The sequence below is a fragment of the Elgaria multicarinata genome, chromosome 6, assembly GCF_023053635.1.
Source record: "Elgaria multicarinata webbii isolate HBS135686 ecotype San Diego chromosome 6, rElgMul1.1.pri, whole genome shotgun sequence".
NCBI lineage: Eukaryota > Metazoa > Chordata > Lepidosauria > Squamata > Anguidae > Elgaria > Elgaria multicarinata.
In genome coordinates this window covers 120,168,083-120,183,027 of record NC_086176.1, presented here as the reverse complement: position 1 = coordinate 120,183,027, position 14,945 = coordinate 120,168,083, and the positions used below count along the sequence as shown (strand labels likewise).

Sequence of the window (14,945 nt, the reverse complement as noted above, 5' to 3'; positions counted from 1 at the left end):
CCAGTCAACACACCCGATTGCAACGGGGCATATGAGAACGGAAGGGAAGTCTGGCCTCAAGATATCACACTCAGATACACACAAGCAAAGGCAAAAGAGGCGAATGAGGACTAAACACACATTGGCCTGTGTGGCGATACCCACTTTTCTGTCCCTTGGGTATGTCTGAGGTTTGTATGTCTAGTGAGTGCAGAACGTTTGACTGAGTGGGTGTGGCTGGTGATGCCGTGAGAAAGAGGGAAGGAGGAGTATAAATAGGTTGGCTGAGAGGATTGTGAGTTGAGTTCAGGTGTTGAGTTTGAGTGGGAGTTTTAGTCTGGGAGTTTTAGTCTCGCTTGTGCTTCGTGAGAGTGTTTGGTGTGAGGAGTGAGAAGAGATAGAATTTTAAGGGACTTGGGACTGTTGTTTTGAATATAAAAACTGAACTAAATTGAAATACTAAAGTTTTGTTAAATTTCAATAAACTTTACTTTGTGTTCTGTTACCACAAACCACGTATCAGCTCGGAGTTATTGCTTGCTATATTACACAGTGTAAAAACATCTAAATACACCTGCTTAGGGTGACCATATGAAAAGGAGGGCAGGGCTCCTGTATCTTTAACAGTTGCATAGAAAAGGGAATTTCAGCAGGTGTCATTTGTATATATGGAGAATTTGGTGAAATTTCCTCTTCATCACAACAGTTAAAGCTGCAGGAGCTATACTAGAGTGACCAGATTTAAAAGAGGGCAGGGCACCTGCAGCTTTAACTGCTGTGATGAAGAGGAAATTTCCCCAGATTTCCCATATATACAAATGACACCTGCTGAAATTCCTTTTTCTATGCAACTGTTAAAGAAACAGGAGCCCTGTCCTCCTTTTCATATGGTCACCCTACACCTGTTGTTCAGTACCTCAAAAACCTTTACCTTGTCCCTTCACATATAGGGGAGAGGTTGTGTTGTTTTTACCCTTTCCTCAGGCTTTTCAAGAGGTAGCGCTTGGCTGGAGAAGGGTGTGCTAGGCCTGGCCTTCTGTATAAGGTCAGTGCCGTCGCAGCCTGGTTCAGACAACATGCTAAACCAGGCTGCTTAACCACAAAACAGCATGGTTTAGTGTGTTGTCTGAACCAGGCCATTGAAGTGTGGCGAAAATGGACCTGCCTGCAAGATCACACCCTTTTAACTATGGGCATGTCTACACCAGACGTTTATCCCGGGATCATCCCTGTGCATCCAAATGACACACAAGGGATCCCAGGACCAGGCAGGGATGATCCCTCCATTTTCCTGGGATAACCCCTAGGTGTAGAAAAGGCCTAAGTATTTTATCCTGTAGAGTTTGGGGCTTGAGGACACCTCAGCCCAGGAGCCAGGAGCCTACTAGGGCAGGAAGAGTGACTTGAGCTGAGGTTGGGGTGACGACGATTCCTAGCCTCTGTATTTGGGGTGTTATCACCTTGGCGGGGGCAGCGGCAACAGGACACTCTTGACATTTCTCTTTTCTGCTTCTTGAACCTTTCCCTCCTGCTTCTCTCTCCCTCTCCACAGGCAGGATGTCCCAAGACACTAAGTTCGAATCTATCCCTTTGCTGACACACCACTTAGCACCTTCTGTCTGAAACATGGCTGAAGCCACCTGCACCACGGAACGGAGGCAGTGGACCCATCAAGGGATCTGCCAGCAAAGGAGGTGAACCAAGCCTGTACATAGTCTTAATTGTTTTAATTGGTTTTACTGTTTTTAAATTCTATACTGGTTTTAGCTTATTAATGGTTTAATTTGTTTTCAGCTGCGTATATTTATTGTTTTATATTGGTTGTACGCTTTTACCTGTAAGCCGCTCTGAGATCCTTGTGATATAGGGCAGGATACAAACGTTATAATAAATAAACCAACCCCTGGCTCCCAAAACATATCATCTTCATCACCGCCACCACAATCAGGGCTTTTGTGCCTTCAAGCTGTACACAGAAGAGGAGTGTTTGGCTGGCAGGGTGCCTTTGCCCACCCACCCCGTCCATTGCTAGGCTATAATGAGCCACACCTGCCCCCAATCCCCTTTTTAAGCAATCATGAAAGGTTTGGGTGTCCTGTCCCCTTTTGGGGAAGGACCAAAGCTCAGTTAAGCACTTGCTTTATGTCTGGCACAATATGCTGAGAATTCATCACAGCAGCACGATTAAGGAAGATTTATGGGTTCAGCTGCCTTCCAGAGCACATGATTGGAGAAGTGATATATGCTGTTGCAAGGGACGTTGTGGAGTGTACATATGATAAAGTAGTTTTCAGAAAGATATGCTATCTGGGTTCCCCTCAAATCTTGCTTACGGATAGGTACCTTTTAACGTTTGTTCCTTACAACTGCACCATTATATACTTGTTATTGTGTTAATAGGTGTCGTGCCTATGTGTTCGTGGAAACCTTTCAATTACGTTCATGTGACTTTGTTTCTTGTCATACAATAAATACTGTATTTCTTTGATTCTAAGACACACTTTTTCCCCATATAAACATCTCTAAAAATGGGGTGCGTCTTATTAGGCCGTGGCTAGACCTAAGGTTTATCCCAGGATTGTCCTGGGGTCAAACCTGTTCATCTAAGTGCCACACAGGGCATCCAGCGCTCAGGCAGGGACGAACATGGGATGATCCTGGGATAAACCTTAGGTCTAGCTACGGCCTTAGAATCGCGGGTGCGTTTATTATTTCTTAGAATCAAAGCTTTTTTTCTGTTGGTGGTACTGAAATTAGTGTGCATCTTACAATCAATGGTGTCTTAGAATCGAAGAAATACGGTAGTATAGGGGCTCTGTTATCATTTTCATAGAATCATAAAATCATAGAAAAGCAGAGTTGGAAGGGGCCTACAAGGCCATCGAGTCCAACCCCCTGCTCAATGCAGGAATCCACCCTGAAGCATCCCTGACAGAGGGTTGTCCAGCTGCCTCTTGAAGGCCTCTAGTGTGGGAGAGCTCACAACCTCTCTAGGTAACTGATTCCATTGTCGTACTGCTCTAACAGTCAGGAAGTTTTTCCTGATGTCCAGATGGAATCTGGCTTCCTTTAACTTGAGCCCGTTATTACGTGACCTGCACTCTGGGAGGATCGAGAAGAGATCCTGGCCCTCCTCTGTGTGACAACCTTTTAAGGATTTGAAGGTTGTCTCCCCTCAATCTTCTTTTCTCCAGGCTAAACATGCCCAGTTCTTTCAGTCTCTCCTCATAGGGCTTTGTTTCCAGACCCCTGATCATCCTGGTTGCCCTCCTCTGAACACGCTCCAGCTTGTCTGTGTCTTTCTTGAATTGTGGAGCCCACAACTGGACGCAATACTCTAGATGAGGCCTAACCAGGGCCAAATAGAGAGGAACCAGGACCTCACGTGATTTGGAAGCTATACTTCTATTAATGCAGCCCAAAATAGCATTTGCCTTTCTTGCAGCCATATCGCACTGTTGGCTCATATTCAGCTTGTGATCTACAACAATTCCAAGATCCTTCTCGTTTGTAGTATTGCTGAGCCAAGTATCCCCCATCTTGTAACTGTGCCTTTGGCTTCTATTCCCTAAATGTAGAACTTGGCATTTATCCCTATTAAATTTCATCCTGTTGTTTTCAGCCCAGCACTCCAGCCTATCAAGATCACTTTGAAGTTTGTTTCTGTCTTCCAGGGTATTCGCTATCCCACCCAATTTTGTGTCATCTGCAAATTTGATCAGCGTTCCCTGCACCTCCTCGTCCAAATCATTAATAAAAATGTTGAAGAGCACTGGGCCTTTCATTTCATCACATTTCGTATGATGATGATGATGATGATGATGATGATGATATTTATTTGTATCCCGCCTTTTGCCCAATGCTGGGCCTGATTGGGACCCTGGTCTACGGCTCTGGTTTTGCATGTTCCTCCATGAACTACGATGAACTGCCTCTGCCCAAGTTACCACTTCTATACAATTATTAAAGGCTCAGGAGACCTGTCCCTCTTTGGGGAGTGGCCATTGCTCAGTCGTAGAACCTCTGTTTTGCACGTAGAAGGGTCCCAGGTTTGATCCCTGACCTCTCCATGAAAATTGTCTGTATCATACTGCCTTTACACAAATCTGTGGTGCAACCACACTTGGAATACATTTCTGGTGACCACACTTAAAATATATATGTAGAGCTGGGGAAAGTGCAGGAAAGGGTGATCAAGGGGCTGGAGCACCTCCCCTACGAGGGAAAGTTACAAGGGCTGGGATTGTTTAGCTTGGAAAAAAGGAGGCTAAGAGGAGACATGATAGAGGTGTACAGAATTATGTACGGTGTGAAGAAAGTGAATGGGGAGGCATTTTTCTCCCTCTCTCAAAATACTGGAACCCGGGGTTTATCCCATGAAGATGATAGGTGGGAGATTCAGGACAGATAAAAGGATGGACTACTTCCCACAACACATAAAACTATGGAATTTGTTACCCCAAGACGTGACGATGGGCACCAACATGGATGGATTTAAAAGGGGGTTGGACAAATTCATGGAGGATCAAGACAGTCCTTTGGTTTGATCCAGTCCAGCTCTTCTGATGCTGTGAAAGAGCAACTAGCAGAGGGCGTCCTGCCCCAAGTGGGCATTGTGTTATTTGGGAAGGTGCCCCTGAGGTTTTGCATTTGTAACTGCTCTAGTTTGCCCTGTATGAATCTATTGGCAACTGACCAGGCCTTGCTGCCATGCACTGGTAAGAAGTTGTCCCAAGGAAGAACTTCTAATATGGTTTCTACTGCCTCTTCCTCAGTTCAGGACTCCGTCCCTCTGGCCTGGAACTGGGTCACAGCCTCACTGCATCCATCCATCCATCCCTCCATCTATCCATCTCATCCAGACCCTTTCTTTCATTTCAACAGCCATATCTCTTCCTTCCACAACCATGTATTGATCCTCCATTTATTTGTTATTTACTCTTCATGTTGTGTTTCAATAAAGATGAAGATTTGAGTTGTATGGATGTGGATTGGATGTGAGTTTAGCTGCCTGGATGGGCACACAAGCCAACATGTGCTGAGGCTAGAACAGGTGGAGTGGCCAGATGCCAAAGAGGACAAACTCCTGCACCTTTAATGGCTGTGTAGAAGAAGGGATTTCAAAAGCTGAAGGCTGCATGGCCACATGAGCTGAAATCCCCTCTTCTACACAACGGCTGAAGTTTCAAGAGCCCAGTTCTCCTCTTTGGCATCCAGCCAGCCTACGATGGTGTTGGCAAAGACCCTTCTCTACTCATAGGCCGTTGTGAGACGAGGCGTTAGCGCGGTGTGAGGCCCGGTCTCCCTCCTGTGCATCCAGATGACGCACAGGGGATTCCGGGGTCAGGCTGGGCTAAGACCTCCCTTAACCCGGGATAAGCGGATTCGCTTATGGCCCGGCTTTTCCGGGCTGCGGAAGGTCTAGCAGGGTCCGTGGCTTTTCCTGGCTGCTCGCTTACTTGCAAGTAGCCGGGAGAAGCCACGGACTGGGCACAGCGCTCATAGAGGAGCACGGGGGGGAATCATGGGGTGGGGGAGATAGGGGCCGGGGGAAAGGCCGGACCCGGCAGGAGGGGGGAGAAGAAGGACAGGGCATCGAGGAAGGGGGATGGGGGGGAAAGAAGGACAGGGCATCGGGCATCGGGGGACGGGCATGGCGAGCGGGCACGGGCGAGCGGGCATGGCAAGTGGGTACGGGGACAAGGCATGGCGGAGTGGGGGGAGGACGGGCGAGCGAGCGAGCGGGCAGGGGGGCATCAGACATTGTGTGTGGGGGAAATCAGGGGCAAGGGGCGTGGGGAACCCTTTATTTTTTTTAAAAAAAGACTTACCTGTTTCAGCGTTGCGCTCCTGCACACATGGCCCTTTAAGGGGGGAAAACGTGGAGCACGCGACGGGGCTTTCCCTTGCCCCGTCTCATGTTGACGTCTGGAAAAGGGCAATGGCGTGCGCTAGCTGTAGCGCACCGTCGCCCCTCCTCCCAGACGGATTATCCGGTAGTTCTAGCAAGGCCCATAGAATCATAGAGCTGGACAAGGCCATCGAGTCCAACCCCCTGCTCATTGCAGGAATCAACTTTAAAGCCGGAGACCCAGGGCGTCCCTGCCAGTATGCCCAAATAGCCGGGTTCCCAAATTCCTATCTTTGCACCTGATCACCCTCCGCTTTACCCATAATTAAGCTCCACTCCAGCGGACTAAGAGCAGGAGGAGCAGGAGTCCAATGCACCTGGAGCGCTGGCCCCAAAGCTTATTAAATCCGTCAATGGAGCACAGGGCTCGTTCTGTGTTCTCAGTCTGCCTACATGGCTCCCATTGGACTTTCAGCAGCTCCCCTGACACTTCTGTTTTCTGCAGGAAGAGCAATCCCACATGACAGAGTCCTTCCTGTGCCCTGCTGTCGCCCCCCCCCCGCCCCCGCCAGCCCCACTTACATGACAGTGACGTTAAAGGTGTCAGGAATGTAGGTTGGGCTCGGCAGATGCCAACTGCAGTAGAACCCGTTGGGGTAATTATTGGATCGGCACATCAAGGTGGGCTCCTTGGGTGGCGCTGGTGGGAGAGAGAGAGAGAGAGAGAAACAGAGGTCATTCTAGGTTCTATTGGCAGCAACGTTGACTGTTGTGCCACAGGAGGCATTTCTGCGCAAGCTTAAGCTGGTTTACTTGTCACAGACTTCCTCTGGGTATTGTAGGTCTACTGAAGTTCTAGGGCTGTCTGGCATGGAACAGCCAGGACCCTCACAGGTGTCATTTTAACTAGGTCCCTGTGAATCCATCCCTACGTTGCTTTTTGAATAGAACCTCTACACTGGCTAATAGGCACACCTGATGGAAAAATGGCTGGCTTCCCTCTACAGCAGTGGTTCTCAACCTGGGGCACTCCAGATGTGTTGGACTGCATCTCCCAGAATGCCCCAGCCAGCAGAGCTGGCTGGGGCATTCTGGGAGTTGTAGTCCAACACATCTGGAGCGCCCCAGGTTGAGAACCACTGCTCTACAGTATCTTTGCTCCATGAGCATCATGCATAGGTGACATCTTATACCTTCAGCGCCATTGGCAAAAACCTGCCCAGAATACCTCGGTGTAAAGCCAGAGCACGTCTGGAAAGAATTCCCCTTTGCAGGACAGACGGGCAAGCACCAACCAGCCCCTGCATTGCCCTCATTAGAAAAAGAAAACCCGGGGGGGGGCGTGTCCAAGGTAGTGGGTGGACCCACTCTCCCTCTTCCCACCCACCACTGTAACTTCGTCTTCACATGCAGCAGAATGAAGTGGTGAAATTTGGACGTGGTAGAATGGAATATACCACTGCAGGGAGCCAGGCCCCCGCCATTTTGGAATGCTCCCCTTTGTGAAAAATGTCCTGCAGGTAAAGATAAATAAATAAATAACAATGGAGTCTAGGGTGACCATATGACCCGGATTTGCCCGGATATGTCCGGATTTTTGTTGTAAACCGGCAGATCCGGGAGGGGGAGGGGAAATCCAGGTTTTTTGCAAAGAGTAGCTCTAATGGGAATTAACAAAAATGCTTATAACTCCGTCATTTTTTAAGATAAAGACATGAAACTTGGCACAATGGTAGCTCTTAGTAAGGGCTTTAGTCATACCAAATTTGAAACAGATCTGTTCATCCACTGATTTTTTAGGAATTTTTTAAAAATTAAGGTTTTAAAATTATTATTTTTAAAATCGTCATTTTTAAAGATAAAGAGATGAAACTTTGCACCATGAAAGGACTTAGGTAGAGCTTTAGCCACACCAAATTTAAAACAGATCTGTTCATCCATTGATTTTTTAGGAATTTTTTAAAAATTGAGGTTTTAAAATTATTATTTTTAAAATCATCATTCTTAAAGATAAAGCGATGAAACTTTGTACCATGATAGGATTTAGGTAGAGCTTTAGCCACACCAAATTTGAAAGAGATCCGCTCATCCATTGATTTTTTAGGAATTTTTTAAAAATTGAGGTTTTAAAATTATTATTTTTAAAATCATCATTCTTAAAGATAAAGTGATGAAACTTTGTACCATGATAGGATTTAGGTAGAGCTTTAGCCACACCAAATTTGAAAGAGATCCACTCATCCATTGATTTTTTAGAATTTTTTTTAAAAATGACGTTTTAAAATTATTATTTTTTAAACTGTCATTTTTAAAGATAAAGAGCTGAAACGTAGCTTTTAGGTAGAGCTTTAGCCATACCAAATTTGAAACAGATCTGGGGGCAGTAGCAAACCCTGTTAACAACAACAGCAGCTTGCAATGAGTGAAGATACAGTCAGAAAAAATATTTGAGGGAAGGGGAGAATGTAACACTTTTTATACTGTTGTTTTTATACTGTTTTTATGTTTTTTAAATTTTTGTATACTTTTAATGTTTACTATTTTTAATTGTTGTAAACCGCCCAGAGAGCTTCGGCTGTGGGGCAGTATATAAATGTAATAAAATAAATAAATAAATAAATAAATAAATAATAAATAAATAAATAAATAAAATAACACAAAGAGTATAGCAAAAGCTTCAAAGTACAGCAAAACCTACAAAAGTAGGAGTGAGTGAAGTTAATTTCAGATACATTGAATCTCTCACTTGTTCTTTATTTCAGTGATTTTAACATTAAGATGTTATGAAGAAGAGATTTGTCTTAAATGTGTGCTGTAAAATCAGACATGTGACCAAGGCTATGTTTGGGTGGGCACGCCCCCTTGGGGGCGACCATGTTGTCCTCCTTTTTGTTTTCCAAAATATGGTCACCCTATGGAGTACCATCCTAGATTTTAGCCTTTCTCCCTGATGTGTTAAGTTTTGTCTGTCTGCATTGGAATGGAGTTTGTTTTGTTGTTTTTCTCTCTCTTAAAGTTGACAAAGATATCGTTTTAATGGCATCCCATGTATCTTATAGGGCACAGTCCACTCTACTGCCTTATTCTGCTGCAGGTGTAGACCAGGCCCCTGCTCCTGTAGTGCCCTGAGCAAGAGGAAAAGCTTATGCTGTTGCAAAGGAGCGTGGACTTAGATGTGTTCCCACACAGCCGTCAGTTCCTGGGACTGAGTCTCGGTGGCGCACCGGAATAGGAACAACAGATTTCCCCTCTGCCACTGCCAGGTTTGCTATGTTGTGAGTCCTGGGCTTGCATCCGTAGAACAGAGCTCAGCCACTGACTCATAGAATCATAGAACAGCAGAGTTGGAGGGGGCCTACAAGGCCATCGAGGTGCCGCATTTGTTTGGTTATTCATAATTGTGTGAGCAACCTGAAATTTGGTACATACATCCTCCCTGGCAACTTGATTAGTGGAGGAGGGCGGAATCTGACAGTTTCCTATTTCTCTTCCAAAACTGGGAACTCAAACTGTACCCCCAAATGGTTAAGCTTACTCCCACTTGAGCCAGGAAGATGAAACTCGATATATGTGTAATTGCAAGATTGATTCCTAGAAAAGTCTGAAAGAGGAAAATGTGCTCATCTATCTGATCAGAACTGACATTCTGAACACACAGAGCTAAAGAAGACACCAGGAGACATTTGTAAGTCTCTCACCAGAAACATGGCCAGCAAGAACAGTACCCCAGTATATGGTAAGGGTACTTCTAAGCCATCCAGAAAGCTGATACCTAAAAATCTGGAACCAAGAGGTAGAGTGCCTCTGTAGATGGAGGTTCCACATGAGATATCATGACTCAGAACTACTGAAAGACCTCTGCAGTTCCTCCTCCATAAACTTGTCTAACCCCTTTTAATGCCATCTCAGATAGCTTCCATCAGTACAGTCCTGTGACAGCAAATCCCATGAGTTATGGAGGAGTCCTACGAGGAAGGACTTCCTTTTTGTCTGTCCTGAATCTACTTCCCATCAATTTCATTGGAGGATAGCCTTCCCCCATCCAATCCAAGATCTACTCTTAGAAAGGGGCGGGGGGAAGGAAACTATCCCTTTTCTCCGTAACCGCAAAGATTTACTGAATTTGGGGTCATAAGGGACTAATGTACTGCTGTCTCACGGAACAGAGCATACTAAACCACCTCCCGTAATTACAAGCATATATCAAGTCTTCAAGCCCCGGAGTCCTCGCATTATCCCCCACAGGGCTTGTTGCAGGACACAATCCCTTCATGGAGGAGGAGGAGGAGGAGGAGGAGGAGGAGAGGAGCGTTCATCTCAGTGCAAAGAAGCCACAACCACTCGCAACCGACGCTCAAGGGCTGGCTGTTCTGGGTCAGATCCCCGTAGCAAGAGTCAGCCAAGCACCAGGCTCCCTTCTGCTGGCCTCTTTCCTCCTACAGACACACACCTCCAGTTTTCCCCCCACATTGAAGCCTGTGGCTACAATATTCCCCGCCTGGCTTGGCTCCGTTCCTCCTCAAAATGGACGATCCCACTGCAGTCGTGGGAATGAGACCAGAGAATGGACTAAGGCGGATTCATGAGAGAGGAGAGATGGGGGGGGGACTCACCCCAGGACAGATGGAAGGAAGGGGGGTGGGAGTGGTGTGAAGTTCTGGATGTGTGCGTGTGTGTGCGCGCTCCATACACACAGTTGTTTTCCTCCAGGACATAAAAAGGACCCTGTTTGCTGAGATTAAAGATCCATCTAAAACAGACGTTCCCAACATCCAGATGTATTCGACTGCAGCTTCCATCATCCCATTCAGTTTCCAAGAGTGGCCAATGAGATGAATAGGAGATGATGGCAAGAGCCCTCCCCATCCCTTGGCCTCCCCCTCCCGCCTCCCCCCTCCCCAGCAAATGATATTCTGAGGTAGACTTCTTCTGAACTTGGAGGATCTGTCAGGAGTTTGCTTAATTCCTTTTTGGTGAAGGACCCCACCTCCACTCCTGCCTTGACATAAGCTAGACTATGAAAAGCTTTTTCTTCCTTGCACAAATACATTGATGATAACAACATACTAGGGTGACCAACTGTCAGGATTTCCCTGGATTTGTCCTGGTTTTTGTTCTTTTCATGGTGTCAGGGGGGATTTTCTATAATTTTCAATAATGTCCTGGAATGACACACCTTCCCCTTTAAGGCTGCCATTAGCATGGCAGGAGGGAGTGACATGCTTTCTTGAGGCACCTCATTCCCCCACCCCAAGCTCCAGTTGAGGTCTTAACGGGGAAAGTGGGTCATTCGTGGACATTATAGAAAAGGCCCCAATTGGAGTGGATGGTGGTGGTGCAGAATGAAATCCTTTCCTTTCCTCCACTCCAATTGGGTTCTTTAAGGTGGCTGCAGGACTCAGAAAGCTGCTTCCCCACACACACACTAGGTGTCCTCTTTTTTGGTTTCCCAAATATGGTCACCCTACAACATACAAAACACCATATACTGTTTCAGACCAAAGGCCTGTCTAGTCCAGCCTCCTGTTTCTCACATTGGCCAAACAGTTGCCCCAATCGGAAGCCCCAATCGGAAGCCCGGCGTCTGACAAAACTGGAGAACATCCCAAATAGCCCAATGGAATGAAGGCCCCAGGATTCCTCTTGGAGAGAGATCTTTTCAGAGATCTCTGCAGGCCCATATATAGGATGCAGGGCTGCAATGCATTGGGCTACTTCAAGGAATAAAGCCTACATTTCCAATATCCTGAGACGTCGTCTCTTTATTCCAACGGGAAGCCTGCAACGATCCTGCCTCTCCAGAGCATCCCAAAATAGAAGAGACATGTATGGAAGGAATGGGTGGCCAGTCCCTGCTTCCCTCCCACAGCTGGCTTTGGGACATTTTTATTTCCCTTGGCTCATGCTTCCCCCTCTTCTCCATCCCTTGGGATCCTCCCCGCCCTCCTCCCCCCCTTAATTCTTATACAGTTGCACCCCTCCTCACAAAAGCCCAAGTGAGTGAAAACACCCAACCAATTCTCCAAACTCCTCTCTTCCTTCCGCCCACAAGTTCTTCTCTGTCCCTTCCATTTGTGTTTCTCGACAGCTGCTGCATTGGTTGGTGGTTGTTTCTTTACATCCACATTCATTTTTGACCTTTGCCTTCCAGGCCTATTCAGTACTGCAGTCTTTGCCCCTTTCCATATGGGATGTGTGCTGGTTATTAGGCATGCAAATAGGTCTGAGCTGAGGGTTTGGATTGGCATAACTGCTGCTGATATCATAAAGGTACTGATGTCTCCCTTACGTTGAGGAAGACAGCAGCACTGAATCACGGTTGTACTTTCAAACAGAAAAGGGGCGTGTGTGTGTGTGTGTGTGTGTGTGTGTGTGTGTGTGTGTGTGTGTGTATTCTCCAAGATGAAAGCCAGACATTTCATTTGTATACTGCTTTTCTGTATATGCTACTTTCAAAGCGGGTCACAACACAACAGACAAAAACATGAATACATCAACAGTACATTATTATCCATAGCATTTCCCTATAACGAGAATCCAAAACAGTGTCACAATGGATACTTAATTTAAAAGCACACTCTGCAATATGAAAATATCAAAAGAATCTCTCCCTCTAATCACAAACGCGGGTGCTGAGTGCTAACAGCCATAAAAACAAACCTGGGGGGCTGTCTTGACGTCATCTTTGCCCCGGGGTGGCTCAAAATCTGTGTGGCGTCGGTTAGATGATGCATCTGCAGATTTGAAGCCACCCAGGGGCAAACAGCTGAAGATGCGCGGCTGAAAATATGGGGAATTACCCTGACTTTTGCAGCCAAAGCGAGGGCAGCCCGGCTCTTCTGCCAGCCTGTCCTCGCTCCGTAGCCGCTCCGGGGCTGGGTGGGAGGGGATGTCCTAATTGGTCACCGTCCACCTGGGCAGAGGGCAGGGGGCAGGCCAGCAAGCGGAATGGATGCCAGAACGCCCGTGTTGCCTTGCCATGGGGAGAGGGGGCGGATGACTGCCATGGACCCTGCGCTTGCTCCTTGGTGTGGGGATCATCTGGCTCAATCCCGCAGGGTTTGGGGGAACACAGCGCCAACTTGGGCATCGTGAAGATAGCCCCTGGATCACTGAGAAACAAGAAGGATGGATCAGCATGGTTAGCTGAAGCTTAAGGCATGCGGAAGTTCCACAAATCCTCACCCCAAAACTTTAAAGAAACCTACCTACCACCACCCCTCCCCGAAACAATATTATGAGGACTGAGCATGTTCAGTAGCTGCAGAGTTGGGAAAGAAAAGGAGGAAAGGGGTAAGACAGGCCTGAGCAGGCCTGGTGGGGGGACGGAACCCTCTCCGCTCCTGCCCTTTGTCTTGAGGAAAGGCCTTCTTCCGAAATGGGTATTTATTGCTTTGGGGGACGGAAGGGGGAGAATTCCTCATTGGCACCAATTTCGTCCAGCAGCCAGGTGCAAAGGAGGGCAGCAGGACTCCGACACCTCTAATAGTGGAGCAGGAGAGGGAGTTTCAGCAGTTGCAGCTTGTCAGGCAAGATCAGCCAATCGTCTTAGAATCCTTTTGTTGTTGTTGTCATAATAGTTTTCACAAGTTTGTGAGACACAATCTAATGTGAAAACTGTCAAACCAGACAAGATTGAAAGCATTAATTTAGGTTAACTATCATCCTATGTCACAACTGCATTTACCCTAAATTAGATTCATATATCATCAAGATCACCTATTTCCTACATTGTAAAGGATCTTAATTTCTGTTGTGCATTAAATCTGAAGGTGTGTGTGTGTGTGTGTGTGTGTGTGAGAGAGAGAGAGAGAGAGAGAGAGAGAGAGAGAGAGAGAGAGAGGCTAGTAGGGAGCTTAGTCTTTCCCAAACACTTAGCAAATTGGATAATAACAAATTATGTGTAATTTTTTCTGAGTTATTCATGCATATTGACACGGACACAGAAATGTGCGATGGTGCGCGTGTTCAATTTCCAAGCCATTAACTATTCCGTAAACCGTTCATCAATTCTATGGCCAATCTATGCAATTAGTGGACTAATATTAGGGACTGATCGTCCCTTGCTTTTATCTTCCTGCAACAGGCTAATAGTTGCACAGAAGAGAACCTTTTACAGTGCTGAAAGCTGGCAAAAACTCTCCATCTGGAAGTGCCTGATAGTCTTTTCATATTTCAACTAAAAAGCCATTATTTTGGAAAACCTTTCGATCATTTTTAGCTGCCTAGATCATGCCTGAAGGCTCTGACAGGTGCTTGACCTACAGATGCAGCAGAAAGAGGCAGTATCTGGAATCCTGAGGTGTTAAAATGGATCCCATTGCTTCAGACTACACGTGTGGGGATTTATTTATTTTTTAAAAAAATGTTCCTCCATGGATATAAATTCCTGAAAGTAAAGAAGTGTACAGCATGCTCCCTGCTGTACTAGCTTTCTACTTGCCAGGAAGCGGTTTATCTGTCTGTCTGTTTCCTTTAACATTGGGGAGCCTTCAAAGATGTCATCCTGCACCCGCAAGCCATTCTACCACCTCATTCCGCTGCATGTGGAGACCAGGCTAGCAGCCAAGGCGTCAAAGGCTCTCTCCACCAGAACCCTTGGGACTCTCAAACCCATCATCCCCCATGGGCAGTGTGCAATCTGCTTGAGCACAGAACTCAGTATGAGCTGCATAATTCAGAGACCTAAAAGTCACATTTTTTAATTTTAAAAGACCATAAAGGTGCCCCAAGCTCTCAGGCAGCATCAAAGGTCCATCAAAGCCCTAAATTACAGCTTTAATTTAAAAGATAGTAAACACGCCCCAGGAATGCTCAGCTACAGCAAGGACTAAAGCGCAGGGCTGATACCCTGCATCCCAGATACTTGCACGGCAGGTTCCTAGTTCTCCCCTAATAGGAAAGACTTGCAGAGCCCCGAAGGCCTGGCTGGCCCTGAGCAGCCCTGCCCAGGAAGCACATGGATAAAGGGTGAGCCCCATTTGCAGAAGCTTGCAAGCTTTCTGGTAAGAAGAGTTAAAAATAACTGGCAACCTTGTGACTTTGAAGGCAGCCTCTGGCCACAGCAGCCGAAAATCCCAAACAGGCCTTGGAGTCTGTTTTATTCTATTACAGA

The 14,945-nt window shown here is 46.6% G+C and overlaps 1 protein-coding gene across 4 annotated transcripts in view; it reads right to left on the bottom strand.

Moving 5' to 3' along the window:
- Positions 1 to 14,945, bottom strand: part of CNTFR (ciliary neurotrophic factor receptor) — a 466,204-nt gene that overhangs the window by 51,529 nt on the left and 399,730 nt on the right. For all 4 annotated transcript variants that reach the window (XM_063128377.1, XM_063128378.1, XM_063128376.1 and 1 more), the window contains one exon: positions 6,413 to 6,530. In XM_063128377.1, the coding sequence (XP_062984447.1) occupies positions 6,413 to 6,530 (118 nt within the window). The remainder of the gene's footprint in view (positions 1 to 6,412; positions 6,531 to 14,945) is intronic.